Genomic DNA, 20,097 nt, shown 5'->3' with positions numbered 1-20,097 from the left:
GCAATTATGATGTCAATTTGTGCGTAAAGAACTAATAAATATAGTATTAACAAACAATTTCATGTCTACCCATAAAAAATGGCTGCACCAAATAAGAAACAAAAACTTGGTGGATCTAGTAGTAATTCTGGCAGACAGTTTCAAAATTGGTGGACCGAAATGTATGTGTGCTATGTTATGTAAATGGTATCTTGAACACAATATTTAAAAAAAAAACAATTTCTTCCCATAAAAACTGCTCGGCACGTCAGACGGTTGTAAATATAATATTTGGAAAATCTTGGCACGCGTACGTGAAAAGGTTCGCCAACCCTGGATTGTATAATAATCTATAACTTTATAATTAGGTAGATACTGACATGACCCGGCTCACGGCTAGCTCAATAATGCTACCGGGCCGTCACTGAGGAGACTAGTGATGAACTAGGAGAGGTGGATCTCCTTTGTAGTATCACAACTTTTGAATTCCCGAATAAAACTCTCAGCTGGTGTGGTGCCGAATTTATTCAGGTACTAGAGTTCACGGTCACACAATAAGGTTAACTGTCATTGTTCCCGTAATTAAATCTCATTAAAGTATCAGCAAACTATTTATTTGTTCACTATAGGATCTCTGTGAAATCTTTCACGAGTTCCCAAAAAGTCACACCTAATTCAGAGAATGTATACGCCGATATTCTTTGGATATTTTTAATTCGAGAAATATTTTCCCATAAGAAAGAAAATATAAATTATTCTTTGGTCACACAGTATTAGGTTTATAAAAAAGAATAGAAATTATTTTATTGTTGTTTATAAAGTTTATTTATGTTCACAGTACATTTACAAATATTTATTTGTGTTTACAGACTTGTTTACAAAAGGTTTGCTTAATGTTTACAAATTTATTTACTAAAAGTTGTTTTTATGTTTATGAATTTGTTTACTAAAATTTATTTTATGATTATGTTTACTTAATAAAGTTTCAAAAATTTATTTTATAATTCCGAAAAGATTTGTAAAATTTATTATTACAGACTGAGTTTATTAATTTGTTTTTATAAAACAAATCCGATCGCGTAATTTATCTCGATTACGTCACCTCGTATGATGAGTAATAAAAAATAAAATTAATCCGCGAGCGCGTCACTATCGACAGATACGTAGTATTCGTGCTACGTTTTAGCGGCCGACGTCACTACCGACAGATACGTGTTATTCGCGCTACGTTTTGCCCGTCGAAGGGGACTTACTGGTACGTAGGAATCGCGAATGTACTGAGAACCGTATCTCACAACTTGGCAGTGAGGACTGCTGCTTGTTGAAGATCGCCGGTGAGAAGTGTAGAAACTAATGATTTTACGGGAAAAGTGGTCGCCTTTTATACCCTTCGGATAGAGGTTTAACAGGAAACAGTCCGTAAGGGATAGCAGATGTATATCTTTCTCTCACGGGATAAATTTACATATATCTCCCGTTCCTGGCAACTTTCTAATAGAGATATCTTCTAATTAAATCGGGTTAAATTTACTCTACCTTATTTTTACAAAATAAAGTTTCAATAGGGGTGTTTCAAGCACCATCTAGAACAAGTCCCTTAAATACGCCGTTGCGATGACGTAAGCAAAATAGTTGATTTTATATGATTTTTCGTGTTCAAACGAAGGGGAAAGTTTCTAGCTTTCCATCGAGGTATCGGAATAAGTATTCGGGTACTAAATAAGGGAACGGCAGTCTTTAAATTTAAAATGTCAAAATGAAAGGTTGACACCCACGTACTAGTCCTTTCCACCACTCTTGGCCTTTTTAGGCCAATAGAATTTTACTAAGTTTTAATAAAACTATTTGGAGCCGCAGAAAACGTTTCATTCGATATTTACCTTTCGGACGAACATTATTACGTGAAAATACTATAATATTATACTTAACATTTCAACTTAAATATATAAATGCTTAATCCTAACAAGATGTTATTTACAAGCGACTACAAATTTATTTAGTCTTTAATAGTGGCTTTTCCATAGTAATCTAAACGTAACCTTGAATCTATTTTTACCTCGCGAGCCAGCACAGCTGGGCCGTAAATTCTAGTCGGACAGAATTCAGTTAAGGTTCAAGGTCACGCGTCAATTTGTATTTTTAGTCGCAGTATTTGATTCTTTTATTTATCCAAGACGCGATTAAGATTTATTATTGTTTATGGGTAGAAACCCATCTATACCAGAATCTTAAGTTTTTCCAATCGTTACTTTTACAATATTCATTATAGTCAGCGAGTTATAGCATTAATAAAATCTATAATTATAATTACGCGTCTATAAATATAGGTACGCGTTTACAGTATTTTTATAACGGTAGTTAACTTCTATCTTGTATTGATAAAATTAGTATTAAAATTCTTTATTTACAATTATACAGTATATAAATTTATAAATATTCAATTTTCTTTTTCAATTTTCATACACTTCCATTATTGCTATAAAAGTTACTGAAGCATGTACTTGCTAAATTTTACGTAAACAATCTCTCCCATAACTTATTTTCTAAGTTTAATGGAGATTTCCCGGAAATTATTTCCAAATTAGATCGCGCCCAAATCTACGCGACGTGTCATCTCGAGGCCTGTGGTCACAGCGTTCCAATTACACTTGAGCAGTCTCGATTCTTGGAGGCGAAATTTTTTTACGTAAAATTTTATTACATTTACAAAGAAAAGGTTAACAACATACATTTTACTTCCTAATACTAAACGATTACGCTACTGGTTACCTGTTCATGGTCTTTTTCGACCATTTCTTCCCTGCTTCTTCCATAGTTTAGGACCATGGGACTTATATATTCTGTTTGTACCTTGTCGTGAGGTTGTCGCACGGCTATTGAGAAGTAGAATTGACTACAAGGCTAGATTTGTATAGTTATGTCGTTAAACCATACTCTGCCATAAACACTAACTGAAGGTCGGCGTTTTTGTTCGTGTCAATACCTATGTCAAAATGTGTAGGTACTTACTTATACAAACGAAACAGCGTGGGTAAATTATTACTTTATTAGATATCCCTGGTATAGATCCTATGCTGTCCTAACGGCAAGAAGTTGCCTTATACCTAATTACCTACATCTCATTGTCTAATCATTCCGTTATTTCTTTAAGAAAACTATTAGGCATTATTTAGTCAATATTATTTCTACCGTCGGTTTATTAGTATTAGTAGAATAATAGAAATTGGTGATTAGCGCACATTTTAGACTTTCATTCGCTTCATTGTAGATTTCCAATTTCCGTTCACTTTCGTCCGCAAACGAAACAATAAAATAATACACATTCAAATGATTTTACGTGATATATTTATTATCATTGATTTTACATGCTGAACTTTCTAATGCACTTTTCGATTGATGCGAGATTTGCCGATCGCGCTAAGCTCCGCAGATATCATCTCAGGGCCCCAAAGGTAAATTGCCGTACTTCGAGAATTCAACATTTAATAAGATACAGGCGAAAAAGGAAATCCTATCGTTGTTTTTGTCGTCATTTTACTTATTTGTAAATATACTTATATTGCTGATTTTTCAATCTTTGACAAAATATTATTTTTCTACTTCATCTCTAAAATCGGAGGACATCTTCTATATGGCAGAAGTCGTGTAAAAATATAAAATAAATAAATATGTGTGCAGACTTTAATCATGTTTTGCGTAGGTAAATGCACTTATTACATTACTATGCCGCAAAGAAGCCTACTTACTTACCCAAGTAAGTAAGTTAATACTTAATAAAAAAAATGATGTTCTACTGTGGTGTCATACGCAAGAAACATGGCTTCATTTTGCCGAACGATACCCACTCTCTTTATATTATTACTCTAAGTTACCCGATTTTGATGTCTACTTAAAGTTTCTGTGTGCGTAGGTTGGAAACATTTTTGTGCGGACAAATTCTTACAAGTGTGAGCGGGCACATATTAGACTATTATGCCGTGTCCACACTGGCAACAAGTTGCTGGCAACCTCGATAATTATGATAATTATCGTAAAATTTAATTCGGAGGAGGTTGCCAGCAACTTGTTGCCAGTGTGGACACGGCATTAGAGTATTAGAGGAAACATTGGTCAGGATCCTCAACAAACATAATTAAGGAACCGTTTGTTCAGTTGTAACTACAATCTACTGGATTGATGGAACTTGCACAGATTATAGACTACATCGGTGGTCATCATAGGATAAAACAAATCCAATTGGTAGTTCAAATTGGATGCAATTGGAATCAAATAAGACCCTGCGTTGACACACGTCTACGCCCGTCCACTGCAATGCCGTGTATCTGTAGTCTTATATAAACGTTTATCTCGATTCTTGATATCACAAAATAAACCTTTGGTAAATAACGCACTTACAATAATATTTTTTTTCATTCATTCATTCACAACTGGAAAATCTGAATAAATTAAAAATAAATCTAAAACCTAAATTTGTCCGACACTGCACTTTACCTTTGGGTCTCATTGGACAGGTAGGTAACCCATTCGAACCATTTCGAATCTGTGGAAACTCACGAGAGAAAGTACGTAAAAGCGATCGTGTGAACTGCAAATCTAATTCGAAACGTTTATATTATTATGTTATGCAATGATAATTGGATATGTACACAGAGGCGGAATGGCGACCAATCTAAGTTCAGGCCTGCCAACTTATTATTGAAAGCATCGACTTTACATTATTTATTGATTTCGCAACATCGCAACCGTTTAACGGTAACCTATCAACAGAGTATTGCCTACCTACATTATAGTATGACAGCCTTTTTAAATTTGGAATAGTTACAAATTAATTGATCATTCAAAAAATAATATTAAATACCTAATATCAAAAATAAACCTTGTATTTTTACGGTATTTTGATAAACTACCCGTAAATATCGTTCCGTAAGTAAAGTATCTTTATTTTGGTTGTTTTTATAAAGTGTGAAGTTAACATTAGCATTATAACTGTATATTAGTTATCTGTACGAAATGGTTTTTACGCAAATAAAAAGAATATACCTAAATGGTAGGTTGGTATATACCACCCGTTGAAAACCATCAATAATTAAATAGATAACTGAACACTTTACTCTTGTAATGAGAATGTGTATCGATTTAAGACTTAGTGGCAATTCAGAATACTAAAATATCTCTATCATTTGGTATTAACTACAAGGACGCAGCCAAGAGTACGGGATGTGATAGAGGTCGCTAGTCGAGTGGACGACCGCTGGACAAATGCCGTCATTGCCAAGGGGCACTAGACGCCCACAGGGACGCCCTAAAACCCTCTGGATAGACCACTCATAAAGTTCGGTGGATGTACTTGGCAGCAAAGAAGTAGGGACCGAGAGTAGTGGAGGGAGTTAGGGGAGGTCTTCACCCAGCAGTGGATCGACCCCGGCTGATGATGATGAAAATATGCCCTATAACAATATTTATATGTTATGACATTTTATAAATCAAGAATACCTATATCAATATATTTTCATTGTAGAACTTTAAACCGGGAATTTTAAATACTTTGGACAGAAAAAAAGGAACTAGGCACTGTTTCGAGTAAAGTTGTACTATTTTCACAAGCTCTTGCGAATTCTAGGGTAACTTCCGAGTTCGACGTGTCCTGTCCAACGGATTTTCGAATGGGAATCACTGCTCCACTGGAGTTATTCCAGACCGCACAACGTGTATGTATAAATTACGGGTCTATGAAAATTCGGCGCTGGGACAACTGGGCGCAACGCAATCGAATGAAATTAAAAATATATAGACGTTCGTGAATTATAGGTACCTACTTATAATATATATTATTACTTATATTAATACTTAGTGAGTATTTAATTAATATGCACACGTTAATAATGATTTAATTGTGCATATTATGTTGTAAATTCCAACGAGAAAAGGATTCTTTTATTTTTATATAAATCGTCAGGCATAATAATTTTCATTCGATTAGGTGAAAAGCAAATTGAATTAAAACTACTAAGTAGTAGGATATAGAAACTTATTAAAATTCTTCGTCTACTGTCTGCATCAAATCGTAGAGAACGAATTTTATTTCATTCGACAGTGCGGCGCCCACCTGTTATGGCGTCCAGTTGTCCCAGTGCCTGAATTACTAGTTTATTTTCTGTATATCGATCACTGTATGATAATAGGTATGTAGGAACGTAAAGTTTTTGTCTGCCATCAAATTTCAACATTCGAAAATGTTAAATATTTCCTCGTGCACGGTGTAGGCAAGATTATTGTTTATTTGCCCTGCCGCCTCGTGATCGATCGCTTATTTCGAAACATTATCTCGGCGCTGAATTCCGACCCGCGGTTTATCTGCGCGAGAGAAGGCAGTAATTTTATGATCTGTACTCACAAAGCCTAACCAAACGTCGGCAATCAGCTAAACATAGGATTTGTCCGTTTATATAAGTAGATAAAGATATTGTTAAATAATGACCAGTGTTCCATGCTACAATAATTGCTACCAAACTCTATGAATGAACGGTCTGAGCCAAGCAAGAAAGGAAAACATTTACGATTATATTGCCCATTTGTATATTGCCTTGTTTGTTTTGGACAAAATGTTCAAAGACTGATTGGGGCATTTAACACAATTAAGCCAACGTCGACTCAAAATGAGCGCAATTTTTGCAACATCAGGGAATTTTGTGTCTCAAAAGCGTACGCGATTGTTAGACGCAGCGATTGACAGTATGTGCTTTTGAAATTCCATTTTTATAAGTAATGTTTTTAATTATTGTTGTTTTCCTACATCCATTTTAAATTAATAAGATCATTTTTTTTGGAATTTGTCTGTTTTTATAATGATTTTTACAGGGTTTTTTCAAATTTCCCGATATCTCGAGAATTCCCGAGAATTCTTTTCTGGAATTCCCGAATCTCGAGAACTCAAAATTTCATCATTCCGGGAAATCCCGAATCTCGAGATTGAGATTTTCTCGGGAAAAATCCAACTCTAGGTACAACTGTGCGATTATACGAGAAGGTGTCGCTTGGAGACTTCTTTCACATCGCTCATTCTCGTATGCCTCCTTATTCATTGCATTGTTTTGCGTCTTTCGGCGTTATGCCCAGCATGCAGATTAACATGTTACATTGCGAATTGCGATACTCGTATTTTTGGATTTCTGTTACATCACAGCCATGCGGAATTAATATCAGCTATAATGTAATTGTAATTTGTAGTACATAAAGTTCATATTGTTTTCCCTCTAGTTATCTTTACATGTGTAACTTTTAGACAATATGCAAACAATCCTAAATAATTATTCGTTCCATTTATTTCTTAAATAAATACAGATTATTCATAAAAAAAAATTAGTGGTGACTCAATTTCCCACAGACCAAACTCATATAATTCATAGTTGGGTATATTTACTACTTATATCAAAAACTATATGAATATGGAAAATTTTGAGAAATATTCTTCTGGATATGTTATTAACTAAAACAAAAGCTTTGAATTTTGCATATAATTGGCGTGCGATATTAAAAGCTCAATATTTATGACGTTACATATTATTATAATGCTGAACGCTTTATTTCCTTGTATCATAATGGAAATGACCATTTTTTATTTCCCCTGATTCATAATATACACGAAATAATAATATGTAAGTAACTCAATTTATAAAACGTTTCCTTGAGATATGTATATGCGATATATAGGAAGTTTATGAAGAAAACTTTATGAATAAGGAGTTATATAAAATAGATTGGAATTTAGATTTTAACATAAATTTTTAATGTGTGACATCTAGAGATGTTGTTGGAGCGGTACTGATGAACCCCGGAACCACATATTGTTGTGGTCCACGACGTCTTAAAAACAAACTTTACTCTAGCTTAGGGGGGGGGGGCAAACTTTTTAGATGGAGGGCCAAATTCAAAAATTCAAAATGAGCAGCGGACCGCAATTAAAATACCATTTTTAGATATACACTATATTATCACGAAAAATAAACATTACAAAAAAAATAATGAGAATAATGAAACTGTTGTACATTTTTTTTAATTCAGGTGTTGATTTTGTAGTTGATATTCTCAAAACTGCTTGTAAATGGGCATCGGAGATATTTGATCGTAAAGAATTTTTATTGAGGTTCATGATCGAAAATGTTTGTTCACATATATAGGTTGATCCAAAAATAACGAACATTTTTCTTGCATAATCTTTAAGTTGGTCGAATTTGTCTGAATTAAGGGCATTGTAAAATTTGGAGATTTCTTCACGACGATGTAATTCTCTTTAATCAGTGTCACACTGCAGATCAATAACCTCAAGTTGTAGCTCTGTCGGCACACTATCAATATATATTGAACTCGATGTTCAACGTAGAAAATAGTGGTTACATAGTGTGAGACGAGATGCAAGGAAGACGTACTGAGATAATACATTTACGAAACAACAAATTCTTCAAATTTTAATCTATTGTCAATATTATATAGTTATTCGTAATCAGAAGTATAATTAATAATGGCGGGCCGCAAAAAAATACCCGGCGGGCCGCAGTTTGCCCCCCCCCCCCCCGCTCTAGCTATAAGGTACACCTGGTACACCAATAAAAAGTCGAACACAATAATATTATTTATTAAGTATTTACATATCTACCTATATAATATGTACTTTGCAATAATACAAACGCATTTTTTGTTCAGTTGTCGAAGGAGGGTTAATTAATTAATTTTTCGATTATCCGAATGAGTCTGAACTGTGGTACCGTTTTTTTTTATTTATTTTGGCGAAACTGACAGCTTGTGCGAATTAAATTTATTATGTGTCCCAACATTCCTTTTATGTTGGAATTCGAAACATTTCAATTTAGATATATTGATGTGTTTATTTTTATTATACATATTTAAATAAAATCACTAGAAGTGTCTCAGAAATGAAATTCCTTGAATCGAAATGATCTAACTTGTCCTAAGAAGTCAATATTATGTATATTAATGGCGCGCATTTGTCACGAATGTTTTTTGTATAATATGTCATGATGGGTAACCTTTTGCGGTTTTCGTGATATTATTACTTCGATACGAAGCTGTCACTCGATTAGTATAACTATCATTGTTTTTTTTCTTTTTATTTAATAATATTATTTTAATTTCTACACTGACAACAATTTTTTGCGCCATTCCCAGGCACATTAATTTTATTTGTTCTTTCGTCTTCTCGGAATTACATGGCGTATTGATGGATATATTATTTTTCAAGCTGGGGCCGCCTCTCGGAGCGAACATGTTGTGACTTTTTTTTGTCTCCGCGAAAAAAATCTTTGTCCAATTTGTCGCTGATTAATCGCTATGATTCCGCGGACACGCCATGTTTTCAAGTTTTTTTTTTGCTAATTTTAATGATGAAACATTGCGTTCCGTTGGCTGTGATATTTTGATATGTAGGTATCATTCAACCCAACATAATTGTTAAATTGGTTGCTGTGATATCAATGTTGACAATTACGGTGACCATATTTAAAAAATATATATGACACATCTGAAAAGGGGTGATGGGTCATAGATGTAGGGGGGGGGGGGGGGTATTTATAGCAAATATTATTAAGAAGCACGAGAAACAATTAATGAAATGACATACCAGTAAAGTCAGTGGTATTCTACAATACCTACTTACCGCCGATAACTTGAAAATTCTCTATCTCATCAGCCAAGTCACCGTCAATAGACCTATTTCACATAATCTTTAAATATAGGTATAGAATAATAACCACTAAATCGCATGTCATGTAAATGACAGTGTAATTGTAAAAGAATCTTCTTCTTTCACCCTATCGCGCCTTGGCATAGGGGAAGCACAAGTTTGCGCCACTTACCCCGGTCCAATTGCTAACTCTCGCCAGACCTGCAGCGTGTAGATCGCTTTTGTAACACCGCTGGAGGGTGAGGGAGGGCCGGCTACGGCGACGGAACCTTTCAGGCTGTGCCACAAAGGAACGAAGTGTCGCATTCTCTGCCGGCATCCGGAACACATCTCCCAGCCACGTGAAGCGTCTTTTCGTGATTGCTTCAGTCACCGAGGGCTGCTGTGTACGCTCATGAACTCGAGTGTTTGTAACGTGGTCGTACAAATGTACCCCTAAGATTCGACGGAGACATCGATTCTCAAAGCTCAAAAGCCGTCAATTATTTTAACAACTCTTTTCTTCTTCCTGAATGCACCATACAAATAACGAATCCTTTTTTTCTTATAAAGCAATCTTCAAATAAATCAAATCTAAATGAAAATACGCAGTCATCATTCTCATTTCTCGTAGTCCAATATGCACTGCACTGGCTTCAGATTACAATACATACTTTTACATTTTTAATGTGATTTTCGTGTCATTGGTATTTTTTACCCTTTGTTATTCAAAATTAATTTATTTGTTCTGAAGAAACATTCAATTATTGCACCGGTTATTAAACTGAATAGTTATACCTACTATGAATACAGGACTATCTTCTATAATTTATGACATCATATTATTGTCACTGTGTTAATATCCAGCGATGTAATAGAAAATTTCAATATCATGACAAAAATAGAATGTTTATATTGTGAGGATACATTCTGATTCTACATATTATTGTGTTTTGTTTTAATTACTAATTGATATGTCAATCAATTCTTTAAAGCTTTTGCTGGATATTGGTTTGCGTCGGTATCGTCACCAAACTATGGCTGGTTTTTTTTTATTATTATTAACACATCACGAGTGAGTTAATAGTATGTACATGTCAAGAGTCAGTTTAGCGAGTGTCGGCTCCCAAGTGCACTTCTCGGCCCTTTCTTACCGGGTGACTTTTTGCAGTGCGTAAACCACATTCCTCCCGGTCACTCTCTTGTCCTCCACTCCCCCAAGCTCCAACCCTCGCAGTGCATCCATACTACTCACTTTCTGCGTCTACCGCCATCCACTCTGGGTTGTGTTAAGCTCGAATCACACGAGCAGACTCGATGACTCACAACGATCGTCTGGTCCGATCGAGAAATGTAAATTTGAAACTTTTTGTCGTCTCGTGGGTGGAATATAATAAAAATCTATTTTAGGCTGATTAAACTCAACGATTTTTTATAGGTTGGATTGAATTCGTGAGCTTCCGCGTACGGCCACGCTATCTAGTCAGTTTGACGTTTGGTTTAACTAGTAGTCTTTATTACATAACATCTATAATAGTTTACGATTACATTTTAAGTTAAAAAGAATATGATTAGTGTAGCCACCATGGCCCCCACAAAGGGGGACTGACAGGGCTCTAGCCTGGGGGCCCGGGCTTAGGAAGGGCCCGGTGTGGCCAGTCGACAAGTTAAGTGAGATAAACACACCACAAATTTGCTCTAATAGAAAAAAGTCGCTTGCGGCGCTATTTCACGAATGAATTTTAATTTTATATATTTTTTAGCGTTTATCCTGACTAATAAAAATTACTATTTATCCAATATGGCCAAGGGTCGTATATATATATTTTTAATAATATAATATTATGATGACAAGTGCCGACAATTCAAGTGATTTTATTTAAAAATACCAAAAATCTCCTTAAAAAAACACAGAAATACCCTTTATTTTACCCGGACCTGGAGTTCCGCGGAATGCTATTTGGGGAACACTACTTACTGTAGAGCATTACACTGGCCTGAACCTGAACATCGTGGCATGGGTGCCCGCTTAGGGATGTGGGGGCCATGGTAGCCACCAAGCTGAGTAATGGATATTTTTTATAAATTCACAAACAAACAAACAACACAACATAATATGTTATTTATGAACCAATCAAAACAAGTTCTGAGACAATCTGAGAGTATCTACCTCAATCGTTGCACCTTATTGGTATTAGTTGACAATTTCTAACGACGACAAACGTGAATCGTCAAGTCTGAGAATGCTCATGTAGTACAAAAAAGTACGTATACCATTAGTAAAATTTAAGCCGTTAAAATCGATGTGAAATACTGCATAATTATTAATATAGAACTAATTTAATTTTCAGCATAAAATCTTGAGCATACTAAATAAAATCGTAGTTACAGACCTACAAACTTATCTGAAGAAAACTACCCAATCAAGACTCGCAACTAGGCAGAATCTAACATTCGAATGGCGTTTTCAAAATGGCGTCCATATGGTAGTTATTAGTTTAATTTTTGACCGTTCTTCAGACAAGTTTGTAGGACTGTAGTTGTTCAGTGTTAATTTATGTAAAATTGCATTTAATAGGAATTTAGAAAATTTGTTTATTTTTTTTTAAAGCGTGAAGTTTTTTTGACCCAGGAATGTAGTTTTACCTAGACAACACACAGTCACGATATGGCTCAGAAGCCTGATGACATAATTATCAGTGATTTTATTCCCTCTTTAATATTTATTATATTTTCTACAAAGTCTTCAAATTTTTGATATATAAAAATATAACATAACAGTATATTGATTGAAAGCGTTGTGCCGATTCAAAGTTATAATTTTAATTATTTTATCGTCAAAGTCACACCTCACACCCGAGTAACAACTCAATTATGAAAGCACAGTTGTCGAATTGTGTCTGATGGCTCCATGTAATACGTTCGTTTGTCTTCTCTCCCGGCGTCCGATCGGAATTTTAGCAGTAAATTAATTCCAGATTTTCCCGTCAATGTCGCTACCGACCGTCACGTGGATTATCATAAACACCTGTCTCCAAAATACTTAAGCAAACAAACGAATTTCGTTCTTTTTTAAAAATTACTTGCATTGGAACAATTAATTCCCTTGGATGTTCATGTGAGTTGATTTTGCAACTCGCCTAAATTTTGGGGGAGGCTCCAATTCACCCTTGCTCCCCTATATGTGGTCTTTAGTGCCCCTTGGGCAGGTACCACTGTATGACTATATTTGTAAAGTCGCTCAGCGACTTTGCGATTTCATCAGTTTGCATTGGTTTATTTTGTGGTCTTTCCGCGTTATACCCTTCATGCACCTTTCCATGCCACTTAGTGCTACTCGTAGGTGTATTGGATTCGTCTTACATTAATGGACCATATTTCGTATGCATACGTGAACACTGGCAGCACACATTGCAATATTGGGTTATTATTGCAGATTCGTGTCTTTAACCTATTCTACTGACCTGTCTACTATTATATTGAGATTTTATATTGGAGTGTATCCTGGTATAAATAACTCCCTGTATTTTATATTTACTCAGTAGGCAGGTACCAGTGGCGTGCGGTCCTTAGATACAGTGAATGCGGAGCATGCCTATACATATTTTATACAATTATACTTCTATATTGATAACATTATGTTTTTGGAATGCTGATGGGTGTGGAGAAGTCGTAGTTGGTTGGAAATTTCGAGGAGAGAGTTTATTTATCGATACAAGAATAAATAAATACAATGATCAAGATGACATACAATGTTATGATCGCGGGTACGGGTGTACTGATGAGATTGATGTTATTGAGTGATTAATAGGACCGCAAGACTGGACTCGAGTGAATGCCGGTTGACTGTGACGAGTTATGGATCGTTGTTATTTATACACACGCAGTACATATATTATTACAAGAGACATTGTCATAATTAAACAAACCATAATAGACACTATTGATCTAGGTTATGATTGAGGAAATGCTGACAATCGCTTCCGTCACTTTGTTTTGTTTTGATAACAAAACATAAATATTGAAGTGTGTCACACTAATTGTAATGCTGAGTGGTATGATCGCTATAATGTATTTACTATGCAATCGGGTAGGTTGTCAGAAAGAAAAACGTATTATTTAAAGTGTAAAACTCACTTTGTTTCAAAATTCAACCTTCAGTGGCCCGTGTAGACAATAATATTATAGTAACCTGTATAATATGTATTTATTTTGACAGAATATGTCCACTAACAAAAATTACCGCACGCCGCGTCTGAAAGTACTTACGTATCTTCACTGTTAATCTGCATTTTGTGTTAATTTTCTTTGCCTTACTTGATCCTTTGGAGGTCATCAAGGCACTTAGCTGCCCCACATACATATTGCTCACTTACAGGCTCGGTATAAATAATGCCTATCCGTGCGTAACTTTTTGTACGTCTTATTATGGTACATGGTACGCTGATAAATTCTAGTGTTCGCGCGCTTTCAACACAGCGAATATTGCCGCGAAATTCTATTTCTCACTTGCGTATTATCCTCCTCCTGGCAACAGGCTGCTCCCAAAGTTTAACTTATTATTTATTTATATACATAGCTTGGACCACCTCAGAAATTACATATTGTGCAGTGGCGAAGGGTGGAGGTAGGCTGTTAAGACCCGACATAAATAGTGCACATTAAACTTTGTCAGTCATACGTATTTGTTTTTATTGAACTAATACTACACTTTACAGATGGTGTTAGTTAGGTTTTAAAAATCAATGAAACCTTGCCCAGCCAAACCATAATAGTTTTGGTATGTTATGGGCGATTCGACAAAATAGTGCACTCTTTTCATTCATATTTGTCTTCGTTGAACTAAGAATACGTGTTGCACGTCGTGTTGTTGTTTAGTTTTTTTTTCCAATTCATTAAGCCCTGCCTAAACCAAACCATAGTACATAGATAAAAAAATATCAATGTTTCTTTTTACGTCCGCGGACCACAAAAAATCAAAAAAAAAAAATTGGAATAAAAAAAATATATTTTGAAACAATCGTCGAAATATAATACAACCCCACTTCAAATGTTGGGTTTCTAGGTAACTATTTTTGAACTGCAGAAAATTTTTGCGGCCCACCGGTTAAGAAATTACGGCGTAATTTATAGATAGACGTCTATTTTTTTTTTACTATTATCTATTGTAGCTTGGTTTCGCAGTGTTTAATTGAATTTTAAAAAAACTAACCAACACCATCTGTAAATTGTTGACTTAGTTCAGTGAAAACAAATACGTATGACTTACAAAGGTGGATTATTTACGTCGTATGTTAACAGCCTACCTCCACCCTTCGCCACTGATATTATGTATACGTAGCGGGCCACGTACCCTCATCTATTTGATTTCGGCTAAGGTGGTTAATCAATATTAAGACACCATACCTAATCCGTAATCAGTAATCAGCTTCCACAATACCTATAACGAATTGCCGGGTGTCTGTTTATTAACTGCTTTCTTTTACGAGCATTGGCTGTTCCCTCGCCGAAAACACGTGTTCGCATTTTAATCACAGGTGAATAGAAAACGTATATTTTAAATTATAATTACTTACTATATTTGTAATTTGCTTCTAAATCTAAATACTTCGAAAAGCGTTGGGAGAATTATTGACAACTAATTGCGTAATTAATTTTTGTAAGCTTATCATCATCCTGTTTCTAGTTAGTTACCTGTAACGGAAAATGACATTTTTTTGAATTGTCATCGTTTTGAGACAGATTTGTGTAGCTTTGGTCTTTCTTCAGTTGAAACTGACATAATATGTAGTTCATCAATAATTAGCTTTGCTACCACGATTATACTCTGCCATATATCTGCACCAACATTGTAGGTATATGATTGATGTAAGGGAAAATGACATTTTTTTGAATTGTCATCGTTTTGAGACAGATTTGTGTAGCTTTGGTCTTTCTTCAGTTGAAACTGACATATATGTAGTTCATCAATAATTAGCTTTGCTACCACGATTATACTCTGCCATATATCTGCACCAACATTGTAGGTATATGATTGATGTAAGGGAAAATGACATTTTTTTGAATTGTCATCGTTTTGAGACAGATTTGTGTAGCTTTGGTCTTTCTTCAGTTGAAACTGACATATGTAGTTCATCAATAATTAGCTTTGAAACCACGATTATACTCTGCCATATCTGCACCAACATTGTAGGTATATGATTGAACTCAATCTTTCTAATTATAATTCAAGTTATAATTTTACGATATGTTCAACTCTCGTGACTTCATAGACTATCCTAAGGATTATAGAGAGCTAATTATTGTCTATGGTAGGGGTGTTGCTTGATATCTCATTAAAACTTGTTAAATCATTTTTTCTCCATTCGCGGACAATTAATTTTGATTCACAAATTTAAAAAAAAACTCTAATTTACTCATTGCAATATTTAAGAAAATTAGTCTCTTCTTGGGCATTCCCTAATGGCTGAGGATCGTTGCCTCTTTTGAATTTTGTCATCTATTGAGCGACCAAGACTTTCCACCCTTCTTGATCCTTTGCTTCTCTCAGGGCAGAGTGAATGCCCCCCGATTAATTCAGTGAGTATTACTTCACTGTGACGTTAAAATAATCAATTTTAAAATTGATTCTCGGCACACAGTTTAAAATGCGACGCATTGAATTAAAAGCACCATGTGTTGAGCTGTGTACATATCTCGCCCGGCTTGAGCAAGTTTTTCAAAGCTCTCCTTGTTTCGGTAGAAATACTCCAAACCGGCCACTACAGGTTTGGAAGCTCGAAGTCAAATACCATACATACTTGCTTACTTACAAATTATTATTATTATTGTATTATTCAAAGAAGCTTTTCAGATTTTTCTTCTTCTGCTTTCTGTCATTCGGACTGTCGCAAATATATTGTACATATTATATTCGATTTGGTTCTTGTGAGTAGTGTGTATAAATAATTCGATGTTCAGTAAACATTCGATTATCCGTGTATGAAGTTAATACAATATTACAAAAGCTCTATAAGGAAAATTCGTTCTGATATTTAAAAATCGTAGGTATTTGATTTTGAAAATTGTAAATGACGGAAAGTAGGGAGCTACCAAACTTTTTCGGTTCACGGGGGGGGGGGGGTCATTTAGTGCATCAAGATTTTTCCACATCCCACTAAACCGAAATCGTTGCAAGAATGGTTGCATGTAAATTTTACGTAAAACATTTCACCGTGTCACAGTTCGTCGTGAGTTTTCTTATAGGAAAGAGATGACTGTATACTATACGGTCTCCAATTTTATTAGATTCAATACAGTCGTTGACACTAGAAAAATATGCAACTTCGTTTTAATCGAAAATTGATTTTGAAAGCCATCTAGTGGCCGTTGTTAATATCTACCCGTCTTGCAAATGATGTAATTCCAAAAAAATGTAACGTTAAGTCATGGATGATTTAACTCCATAACCATATATTTGTATACGAAACCATAATGTTTTTTTGTCTCTCCTGTAAAGTAGTATTTTTGGAGTTACACAATTTTCTAGTTTCAGCGACAATATGAACATTAATTCAATTTTCATAGCTGATTTTGGCAAAATTCATGAATTCAAGAATGAAACTTTGACGCTTATTTAATATTGGTGTATTGAAGGTTGCAACACACACTATTTCACGTCCATAATGCGTCTATGTCTAATGTCTACTTCGCACATCTACTTTCATATATTCCACCAAAATGAAATACTAACCATATTATTTTCCATTTCTTCCAGACGATCCAATCAAACGTGAGCCTCGTAACCGGTGATGAAGAAACGTCATGCAGCAGCAGTCTGGGTGGTCGGGGAGGGTGCAGCGGTGGGGCGGGGGGCGGCGGCAGTTCAGTGCGCCACTCCTCCCCCGCGGCCAGCTCCTCTGGCGAGTCTTCTTCCTCCGATGCTGAGTCGTCTTCGAGCTCCTCCTCGTCATCTGGCTCCGACTCCAGCGCGGCTCTCGCGGCCGCGTGCAGCTTGCAGGTGAATGAATACTTACTTCATTATAAGGAAAATCATAATATTGCTTAAGTTGCCTCGGTCCAGTGTCACGTTTTTCTTCTCTCCAATTACATGTCACTTCTGTAACATGTAGATTGCTCTTGTATCATTGCTGCAAGGTATATATTATATAATATGGTGATAGTAAAATAATTACTAAGTAAAGAAATAATAATAATAATAATAATTCACAATATTTGAGAATGTTAACATTCTTTATATTGAACATACATACATTGAAAACTTCTACTCTACTACTAGAAAAAAAATTGTTAAAAAATTATGACAACTGACGGGACTTGAACCTGTAACCACTGGATTCGCACCAATGTGCTTTACCAATTAAGCTACTGGCATCCTATCTAATTATGACAAAATTAACTAGTAGTTTTAACATAAAATTCTTATCAAAGGCTATCGGTTTTTATGTTTTAAATCAATGTATCAATGAAGTGCCCTATTTACTAGCTGGCGCCCGGATCACAGTGTTTACAAGTTCAAATCCCGTTCCCAAAAACAAAATCACAGAACTAGTCATGTAACAGGTCGCAGTGGAACCGGCAAGGCAATTAATCCATGCAATAGCTTTCGGGTTGGCTTTGTGAATGGCTGAAACTACCCCGGGGAAGGCATACATTGCTGTAGGGTGAAGAAGGGTCATCCACTGCAATGGATTCCGTAAGACCTATGCTTTGAAGAAATGGAGTGTAATACTCTTGGGCAGCATTTAAAGCACATATCCCAGCTACATGGTCTTTTTGTGATCACATCACAGCAACGAAACGACTGACCATCTGCTCATGGAATCCAGCGTTTGTGCCTTGATCCATTGCACCTCCAAATCCTTTGAGCTTTCGTCTGATGACACGTCTCACAGCTATTATACAAGAGCACCTATTTACCTTTATGAGTAGGTTTACATTAATTATGAAACTCTAAACCGGGACAAGAATGAGAGATAGGTCAAAGAAACAAATTTAACCACTAAAAATTGTTTTATTATTAAAAGAAGAATTCTGCTGCAGCAGAAATTTTAATTATTTTATTTGTTTATTGTACTAGTCATACTTCCCACTGGAATGAACTTTTTTTAACATTTACTCATAAAAAAAGAAATGGTCAATTGAGTTATTCGAACTATATATTATCAAAACAAGAGCTTCAATTTCAATTGGCAGACCATCCACATCAGATTGAAGTGTATTTATTGTGCACAATATGTGCTCCACATCCAATACCGACGATATTAACACCAAATACTTGTTAGAGTCGGCTCCTAAATTCGTGTTATAATATAATATTGTCACTACAAAATGCAATCTTTTTATCAATCTCATAACGCACTGTTCAAATTAGGTATCTTTTCAGTCAAATTTCCTATGTCTCTCCGTGAAGAGACTCAAAATCCATCAGTTTTACTTCCAATGGTAAAAAGTATATAACAACAACAAGCGCTAGTTTTACTTCTTTTCTATTTGAAGTGTTGTTAGTAACACTTACAAAATGCGTCTTCTGTCTACGGCCAATCATAATAATGTATTATTGCCAATCATTTATATGCGGAATAACAGCCGGGACAAAATTCCAAACCGGCCGGGACCAATGGGTGAAACCGGGACGATCCCGGTCAAACCGGGACGTATGGTAAGTCTATTTGTGAGTATCGTCAAGTCACCTGTCAATACTGATGTCACTGTGTGTGTGTTTTTTTTAAAATAAATATCACAGTGACTACTGACTAGTGTGCCCTACGTATTGGACTACTATTGGGCATTGGATGGAATGTTACTATTTATCTCTTCTCGCTCTTCTCCATTCGACCTTTTAATTAATATTTAATTACCACATTAAATAACATGCTAATTATATCTAATGGCCACCTGATGGGCAACGCGCCAGTTGCGTTGGACGCAGTGAATGGGTTAATCTATTGTAAATCTGCTTTGAAGAATGCTTCTTAGCAAAGTATGATGACTAATCTTTCACGGTTATTTATTGCAGGTGATCAATGAAGAGGACCTGGCGGCTATTCTTCCTGAGCATCAGCCTTACACTGCGGGATTCACAGACTTCGGCGCGGATGGCCAATCTCAGAACCCTGACGTCAAGGCTGTCCAAGAGAATGGTACAAAAACAATCTATACTCATCTACAGACATATCCAATGCATCGATAGGGGCTGGATTTTAGTCGATCGCACCGTATGTCCATAGGAATTGAGCTGTGAAAATGTAAAAGGCGTGGTACATTCAGTTATAATATAATAGATTTTGAGAGCTTTTGAAAAGGAAGCATTAACCGTTCCTTTTGTATTTTCTTAACCATCTTACTTGCAAGTCCTCTTTTAAATTAACCATAGGCCCATGTGACCTCGTTTCATCACTTGATTTGCATTGCATCACTCGCGGCCTGCCGCAGGAGTGTGA

General features: G+C 35.5%; 1 protein-coding gene across 4 annotated transcripts in view; it reads left to right on the top strand.

The window, feature by feature from the left end:
- The window catches only part of ash1 (histone-lysine N-methyltransferase ash1), a 178,227-nt gene that overhangs the window by 133,587 nt on the left and 24,543 nt on the right, over positions 1-20,097 (top strand). For all 4 annotated transcript variants that reach the window (XM_085945867.1, XM_085945870.1, XM_085945868.1 and 1 more), the window contains 2 exons: positions 17,412-17,654; positions 19,674-19,797. In XM_085945867.1, the coding sequence (XP_085801993.1) occupies positions 17,412-17,654; positions 19,674-19,797 (367 nt within the window). The remainder of the gene's footprint in view (positions 1-17,411; positions 17,655-19,673; positions 19,798-20,097) is intronic.

Source organism: Rhyacophila brunnea, unplaced genomic scaffold (assembly GCF_057557595.1).
Source record: "Rhyacophila brunnea isolate RB1 unplaced genomic scaffold, BYU_Rbru_1.0 scaffold_19, whole genome shotgun sequence".
Classification (NCBI taxonomy): Eukaryota; Metazoa; Arthropoda; class Insecta; order Trichoptera; family Rhyacophilidae; genus Rhyacophila; species Rhyacophila brunnea.
Note: the sequence above shows the minus strand (reverse complement) of the source record. Positions and strands in the feature narration are given on the sequence as shown.